General features: G+C 57.6%; 1 protein-coding gene across 1 annotated transcript in view; it reads left to right on the top strand.

Moving 5' to 3' along the window:
• TCF25 (transcription factor 25 (basic helix-loop-helix)) overlaps positions 1 to 8,294 on the top strand; it is a 16,503-nt gene that overhangs the window by 6,090 nt on the left and 2,119 nt on the right. The window contains exons 5-13 of the mRNA XM_010843984.1: positions 2,611 to 2,693; positions 3,512 to 3,642; positions 3,738 to 3,837; positions 4,280 to 4,373; positions 5,402 to 5,494; positions 5,612 to 5,717; positions 6,619 to 6,778; positions 7,496 to 7,583; positions 8,061 to 8,220. Coding sequence (XP_010842286.1) covers positions 2,611 to 2,693; positions 3,512 to 3,642; positions 3,738 to 3,837; positions 4,280 to 4,373; positions 5,402 to 5,494; positions 5,612 to 5,717; positions 6,619 to 6,778; positions 7,496 to 7,583; positions 8,061 to 8,220 — 1,015 coding nt within the window. The remainder of the gene's footprint in view (positions 1 to 2,610; positions 2,694 to 3,511; positions 3,643 to 3,737; positions 3,838 to 4,279; positions 4,374 to 5,401; positions 5,495 to 5,611; positions 5,718 to 6,618; positions 6,779 to 7,495; positions 7,584 to 8,060; positions 8,221 to 8,294) is intronic.

Genomic DNA, 8,294 nt, shown 5'->3' with positions numbered 1-8,294 from the left:
CTAATTTTACACAGCCTTGAAATCTCAGCCAGGTGCATTTTTGCTTTGCAGTCGAGAGCAACTCTAACCTGGAGTTCGGGTTCTGACAGAAGTCTGATCTTTTTTTTTTTTTTTTAGAAGTCTGATCTTTGTGAAGTGGGTTCTGTGGCCACGGCCGTGTTTTCAAGGCCATGGGAGTGCCCAGAGCACTGTGATCCCAGGCTCTGTGGGAGGGGCTGTTCTGCCCTGTGCTCCCTTGCAGGCCCAGCCCCAACTGAGGGAATTTTCCCTCAGCCCAGGCTTTATCTTTTCTTTTTTTTTTTTCTTTTTTAAAAGAACTTATTTTAATTGGAGGCTAATTACTTTACAGTATTGTAGTGGTTTTTGCCATACACTGACATGAATCAGCCATGGGTGTACATGTGTTCCCCATCCTGAGCTCCCCTCCCATCTGCCTCCCCATCCCATCCCTGTGGGTCATCCCAGCACACCAGCCCTGAGCACCCTAGGCTTTATCTTTTCAAGTGCATGTTTCTGACTGTAGGACTCAATGCTTCTGTGAAAAACAGCCGCTTACTCCAGCAGCTCCAGGCCGGCTGTCTGCTGTGCATCCTGGGCCCGCGAGTGCTGCTGTCTTTCACGTGCCTGGTTTGCATGGCTGAGCTCTGGGCACCGTATAACAGGGCACAGGTGCTGGGGTGTATTTGACTGTAGCCCCTTCTGGCACTTGGCGTGGGGGTGCCACCCACTGCCCTCTTTAGAGTTGAACCCGCGCCCCCAATCTGGGTGTGGCTTCCTGCTCGGATCCATGGGAGGCGTGGGAGGCTTTAAAGACTGTTGTGATAACAAGGTGAAAAATAGTTATGTGTTGAGATTTGTTGGTTTGGTTTTTCTTGGCCTGGTTGCTCACCATGAGGGATCTTGGTTCCCCAGCCAGGGATTGAACCCATGACCCCTGCAGTGGAAGCACGGAATCTGAGCCATTGAGTTTCTCATTGTGTTTGCTTTATAATTTGCTTTTGGTTTCGGTGTTCAGTTATTCAGGACACAGAGGTCTCTGACTTTGTCTTCCTTTTTGGAGTATTAAGGAAGAACGTTTTTAGCTCAAAACGTTGTCTTTTTCACCTGGGCTCCCCTGGGCTCGACCTTCCACCCTGCTTCCTTGCGTCCTCTGTTGGCCATCTGCCCAGTCGTTCTGTACCGCATCTTTACATGTTTGCCTGATTGTATTTCTGTGCAAATTACAGTTGTTAGTATACTAGTATTTAATAGCTCTGCATTTATGTTTTCAGTGGTAAATTGTACTTTTTATCCCATTTACTCCTTTGAACACTTAAGTCCTGTGTATAGGCTCCCCTGAGAAACTGTGGTTTCTCCTGGGCCCCGGGCCCCATGCGTCTCTGGCCATCTTGAGACCTCCTGGTGCCCTGTGCGCCTCACCTTCTCTGCTGCTGGTGTCTGCCCCCCGCTTGGCACACCACCTCCCAGGGCAGCCTCTCCTGCCTGGCAGCCCCCTGCAGGGTTGGACCCTCCCTCGGATTCCTAGACGGGACAGTTCTGAGCATCTGGTTAATGCTTTTTTGTACACCTTACCAGTCACCCAGAACCATCCCACATTTCAGTTTCCTCCAGGTTTTGACCGCTGTTTTCTTAAGAGTTGTGTTTTCTCCTGTAGTTTTTTACTTTTTTTTTTTTGGAGTAAGTGGGATTTTAAAAAATTTATTTGGCCGCGTTGGGTCGTAGTTGTGCGTGTAGGATCCTCGTTGTGGAATGCTGGATCTTTGGTTGTGGCCCATGGGCTCCAGAACGGGGAAGCTCAGCAGTTGTGACATGCAGGCCTGGTTGTCCTGCAACATGTGGGATCTTAGTTCCCCGACCAGGGATCAGACGCATCCCCTGCGTTTGAAAGGGAAGGCGGATCCTGAACCACTGGACCACCAGGGAAGTCCCAGTTTTTTACTTCTGTGTTGGAAGAAGGGCCATACTTTTTCATCCCGTTCCTCACCCAATCCAGATTCTTACTTATTTTTTTTTCTTGATGAAATAATTCAAATAATCAAAGAATTATACAGAGAAATATAGACGAGTCCACTAGGCCACTGCTGCTCAGTTCCGTCATAGAGGAGAAAGCCTTTGGTGTAACCATGGCTGAGCGGAGGGCCTGGCGCCTGCAGCAGAGAACACCGCAGCAGAGAACACCGGCCTTTAAGAGATTGGGGGAGGGCTAGGGGAGGGAGCCGGGCCACGGCCCACTCGTGCTGGTGTTTGTGTGGCAGGTTTTCTCTCTCCAGAAGCGTGCTGGTGTTTGGGCACTGATGCCCCGTCCCTCTGGGGTTTGTCGGTGGACCCTATTCAGTGGGTCGTCGACCACGGAGGCCAGCACATCTGCAACTCGTTGCAGGCTCCCTCTCTCCTTGTCATCTTCACGTTAGGTTCCACCTTGTGCTGCTTTTTTTTACCTTTCCTGCTGTTTCACTAGCCTGAGTTTCTTGTTTTTCTTACCTCTACATGTGTGGTTTGGTTGCTCGGATCACAGTCTGCAGTCCCATCTGGCAGCCTGACGGCCGTTGTCCAGTTTATATGCTGTCCTTGCCTGCCGAAGTAAAGCCATGCCCTGTCCATTCTCCCCAGGCCGCGGCAGAGACAGCGCGTGTACCCCAAGTGTACATGGCTGACCACCCCGAAGAGTACGTGGCCCCGGTACACCAAACCAGGTGAGGGAGGGGGGCCGCCAGGCTCTGTGTGTGCATGTGCTCCCAGGGGCTCCAGCATCTGGGCTCAGACCCCACCACCGTCTGTCTTCTCAGCCGTGTGGTAATCCGCTTTGCTCCACCTTCTCCCTTTGTGCTGTGGGTCCTGCCGCACAGGAACCAGTAAGTTCATTCTTTAGCTGTGCTGTTCTGTGTTCGGTTGCAAACTCACAAGTGTACAGAATTCATAGAACAGCTGCAGAGCAGAAAGGTTTGGATGTGGAGCAGTGCCCTGCTGGGGGCTTGGCTGTGTGGCGTGACGGATGGGGGTGCCCTGGGGCCTGGGGTGCCCTGCGAGGCCCCTTGTGCCCAGTGAGGGCCTGGTGGACACCTCGTCCCCCTGGCCCTTCCCTCCCACGCTCGCAACAGCGGCCCCTGAGTGCAGGCAGAGGACACAGTGCCACGGGGTCCTGTTGGGCTGGAGTAGACTTTGTCAGAGACTGTGGCTAAGGGCATCCTCCGACCCTGACGGGTCTCACGAAGGTGCTGAAAGAGATGAAGTTGTCAGGCTTCTCAGACCCTGGACCTGGCACCCAGCGTCAGCATAGGAGCAGAGGGTGTCATGAGTTAGCAGTCCCTGTCGCCTTGGGGGTGGCATCTGGATTCTGACTTTAAGCAAACCTGTCCAGGGCTGACCAGGTTGGGGGGTCGGGGCGGGCTCTGCATGTCCCCCTGTTGTCCACCTTTCTCAGGGGAGAAAGGGTAGAAGGGGCGTCGGAGGTGTGGCCTGAGCCACAGGCAGTCGGCTCTGGGCATCCTGATGTGGGCAACCCCCACCCCAGGTCTGTCGATGCGGCTGTTGGAATCCAGGAAAGGCCGCTCGGTCTTCGCCTTTGAGCACAGCGAGGAGTACCAACAGACGCAGCACAAGTTCCTGGCCGCCGTCGAGTCCATGGAGCCCAATAACATTGTGGTGCGTTGGTACCCTGGTGTGGTCCTGGGGGCGTCCGGAGGCCCAGGGCCTGCCTGGGTGTCATCTTGTCAGCACGCATCCCCCCTCCCCCATAGGTCCTGCTCCAGTCAAGCCCCTACCACGTGGACTCGCTCCTGCAGCTCAGTGACGCATGCCGCTTTCAAGAGGACCAGGAGACGGCACGCGACCTCGTGGGTAAGGCCGGCCAGCAGCCAGCACCTGCCTGCATATAGGCGGGGACGCTCTCTAAATACAGCTTTATGGACCTAGTGTACACACAGCTGTTTAGCCACACCCCTGCTGATACTAGATCATTCCCATGGGGTGTCAAAGGACCTTGACCGTCAGCCGTCACTTCCCCTCCCCCGCCCCAGCAACCACCAGTCCGCCCTCTGTCTTTGAACTGTCCTGTGAATGGAATCTCGACCAGTGTGCCTGGCTTCTTTGATTTATCACGATGTCCTCAGGGTTGACCTGTGTGAGCCCTGTGTCAGCATTTCATCCCTTCATTCATTCTCCCAGCCGGTTCCCACCCTGGCTCCCGGGAGTTGGCCCCTGGGGGCATCTGGGTTTCTTGAGGGGTGTGGCCAAGTCACGACTCCCTTGTGACTGACGCCCGCTGTGTGTTGGCCGGCAGAGCGTGCGCTGTACAGCATGGAGTGTGCCTTCCACCCCTTGTTCAGCCTCACCAGTGGGACCTGCCGGCTGGACTACCGCAGGCCTGAGAACAGGTGAGCCGACCGCCCGGGGGTTTGTGGGCCTCTGTGTTCCCTTGCAGGGGTCATAGGCGTCACGACGTGAGGGCTGGACAGTCTATGGGGGCACCACTGCGATCCTCGGGTATCTCACTGTGTCTAAAGCTTGGATGCAGGAGGGCTGGGCCCAGGGATGGACAGGACCGGCTGGCCTGGGGTTGACACTTGTGTGCAATAGGACGGAAACCATCAGCCATTTCACCACATGGGACCTGCAGTTGTACTTCCTCTTGTGTCTGGACTCAGGATCCTTTGGAAAGCCTATGGGCAGGCGTGCATGTTGGCACTGCGAGTGAAGTCATCATGTCCATGTGTGGTGGTTGGTCACACACGCATGTGGGACCCTCTTCCTGCAGATGCCCCTCCCCCGAAGCCCCCACTCAGCAGCGCAGCCTCCCTCCTGGGCCTCCGCCTCAGGGCCCTGCACACGTGGACAGGCTCCACAGCCCAGGCTCCCTCTCCACCCTCCTGTCGTGTCCCACGTGGGCTGTGTCCCCCGAGCTGGGGGCTGTGCTGGGCCCCAGGGCACCGGGCCAGTCCTGAACTTTCTCTCTTGCATTTAATTGTATGAGCTCTCTCCAGTGAAACTCTTTAGTTCTTTGAGATGCTGAAAACACTGACGTTCCTGGCATTAGCAGGCATTAACAGAGCAGTGGTGACAGTTGAAATTGGAGGATAAATGAAGATGGTGATTACAGTTGGAGGTGTTAAGTCTCTTCCCTTAAACAAGATTTATTTTTAAGAGAAAGCCTAAGAAGATGGAGGTCTCCACTAACACATCAGCTTGGTTTTCTGTCCGTGCTCCCACATGTGACTGCAGACAACAAGCAGAGTCACCTTCTCTGCAGACAGGACCCTGGCGAATGTTGGCGCTGATTAGGCCACACGGGATACGCCAGCGCAGCCCGCGGGCAGAGGGTGGACGCGGCGTCGGACGAGGCGCCGAGCGACGTGCGGTGTGGCCTGCTGCCGCGCTCGTTCACGAGGAACTGTCTTGGGTCTAGGAGCTTCTACCTGGCCCTCTACAAGCAGATGAGCTTCCTGGAGAAGCGGGGCTGCCCACGCACGGCGCTGGAGTACTGCAAGCTCATCCTCAGGTAGGGCTGCCGCTGCTCCCCAGCCTGGGGCTGCAGCCCGTGGGCGTCCGCGCTGGCCCACTCTGGGTTTTGTCTCCCTCTGCCTGCCCTGCTCACCATGCTGCCTCCCCCTGGAAGCCTGGAGCCGGACGAGGACCCCCTGTGCATGCTGCTGCTGATCGACCACCTGGCCTTACGAGCGCGGAGCTACGAGTACTTGATCCGCCTGTTCGAAGAGTGGGAGGTGGGTATGCGCACAGGCCAGGCAGGGTGGGCCTCCAGGGAGACTCTGGGGCAGACCCTAGTGCTCCTGCCTCTCTGCCTCGCCACCTGCTTACAGGTGAGTGCAAGCGCAGAGGAGGCCTGGGGGAGGGGATGGCCATAGACCCCTGGACACGTTGGTGCCAGAGGGGTCTGAGACTGGGCGGGAGTGAGGACACCAGCAGCCCCACTGATGGCCTTCAGGGTGGCTTCACACGCAAGCGTTGCTGTGTTAGGTGCACTAGGTTGCATGTAAGGTATTAGCATCAATTTCACCCGTTTTCTTTTAATTTGCTGCTAGAAACTGTATACTGATGGTGTGCTCCTGTTGGGTGGTGCTGTCTCGGGGGACACCTCCAGTCAGGAGTGGGTAGAGGCAGGAGGTGACCGCCGTTGCTGCTCTCTGAACTTCCTCATAGCACACGCCGGTGTATAATTGAAGGCTAAATACATGGATCCCTTTGAACTCTGGGTCTGTGGTGTAGTTGGGCGAGGATCCCCACCCATGGGGTCTAGTTCACACAAGTTCCTGAGGTCACAGGAACATAGCTGCAGGGGCTGCCCCTGAATGTTTGGGGTGAGACCGTGGCTTCATCCTCCCAGAGCATCTTACATCGTGTGTGTTCTGCCCTGTGCCCGTAGGCAGGGCAGCGAGGGCCGGGCGTCAGCAGCCGTGGAGGTGGGGGGCGATTCCACTGCCCAGATGACCCTGAGCCTTGGGAAGGTGGGCATCTGGCCTTCCCTCACTCACCCGGCCTGCCTCTGTCCCCACACCTGGGTCCTTTTATTTGCCTTTCTGCACAGAGGAAGGGACAGCTTGCCCGTGCAAGCCATGTGCCCGTTAGTATCATCTTGAAGCCCCAAACTTCTCCTTCCCCTTGTAGGCCCATCGGAACCTGTCCCAGCTCCCAAACTTTGCCTTCTCTGTGCCGCTGGCCTATTTCCTGCTGAGCCAACAGGCAGACCTCTCCGAGCAGGAGATGAGCTCCGCGAGGGAGGAGGCCTGTGTCCGGATCCAGCAGGCGCTCACCATGTTCCCCGGAGGTGGGTGTGCCCTGCAGCTCTAGGCATGAGTGGGTCCCATGCTGGCCCAGCTCCCGATGATGCATCTGAAAGCCAACTGTGCTCTCAGAGCATCTGCGGGGCTTAGCGCGTCTTCACATATTGACAGTTCTAGCAGAACTTGTCCCCTGAAGCGTATGCTTCCAGGGAGAGGGCACTAGGCTGGGTGTGACGGGAAGCAGGGTATCTGTCCTTGTCCTGAGGACCCCGTTCTCACTGGGTGAGGAGCTCGGGGTCGGGGTTGCCCTGGTTTTCTCTGATGACCTGCCGGTTTCCATGGGCCCCTGAAGTCTGGCTGCGTGGATGGGAAGAGGGCCCGCCGCCCCATCAGGCCCTGGTGGCGCTGCGGTCCTGTTCTGTGTGTAGTTCCCAAGGGGCTCCCTCCCCGGTACGAGCCTGCCTGCGGGTGGCCTGGTTGCTCGGGGCCTCCTGCTCATCTCGATCTGGCTCCATCCACGCATGGGGCTGCCTGGCTGGGTCTGAGGGGAGCTGACCTTGCCCGATTGAGACCCCTGCACAGGGAGGTCACCCGCTTCATGGGGAAGCCCCATAGGGCAGGTGGGCAGCTGTATGGTTGCCTGTCCCAGGGAGAGTGCTGGGGGAGGGTCTCTGATGACAGCGTCCAGCACACGTGCTCGGGAGTCTTGGGTGAGTTTCCTCGGCCTCAGCCCCTCAGGGTGCCGCCCTGCTCCCCCACAGTGCTCATGCCCCTGCTCGAGTACTGCAGTGTACGCCCCGACACCACCGTGGCCACGCACCACTTCTTCGGACCCGACGCTGAAATCAGGTACAGACTGGAGGTGCCTGGGGCCTGGGGAGCGACCACCTGGGTGTCAGCCTGGGGCCACTGCAGTGTGTCTGCTGGGCGAGCATAGTGTTGCTGTAGCTGTGCATGTGGTCCAGATGCCTGTGTTGCCACCTGCTGCCTTTTAAAACTTCTCATAATAAATGAAGGAAAACCTATGACGGGAGCCAGGCACCTCAAGGCTGGTCAGTACACCAAGGCGGGTCCTCAGGTCTGTGTCCACAGGTGCACACTTTCTCCGAGTGTTTATGTTGTCATTGGGGAACTTGTTCTTAGTAAGGGTGCTCGCTGCACAGAAGGAAATGCCTGGGTGCCCCGCCCTGGGAGCCGCATCCCGGGACAGCAGCCCCCTCGGGGCAGCCTCCTCCTGCTCGGGGTTGCCAACAGCCTGGGACCCCCAGAGCACCAGTGGGCCCATGGAGCTGGCCCACAGGGTCTCACAGTCCCCGCTGCCCACAGCCAGCCGCCCGCCCTGAGCCAGCTGGTGAGCCTGTACCTGGGGAGGTCACACTTCCTCTGGAAGGAGCCGGCCACCATGAGCTGGCTGGAGGAGAATGTGCACAAGGTTCTACAGGCGGTGGATGCCGGGGACCCTGCCGTGGAGGCGTGTGAGAGCAGGTGAGCTGGGGCGTGGGAGCAGGCAGTGCGGAGGGCCGGCCTCTCTCGTGGGGCCGCAGCCTCCTGCAGCGCCAC

This window comes from Bison bison, unplaced genomic scaffold (assembly GCF_000754665.1).
Source record: "Bison bison bison isolate TAMUID 2011002044 unplaced genomic scaffold, Bison_UMD1.0 scf7180017864192, whole genome shotgun sequence".
Taxonomy (NCBI): Eukaryota; Metazoa; Chordata; class Mammalia; order Artiodactyla; family Bovidae; genus Bison; species Bison bison.
Note: the sequence above shows the minus strand (reverse complement) of the source record. Positions and strands in the feature narration are given on the sequence as shown.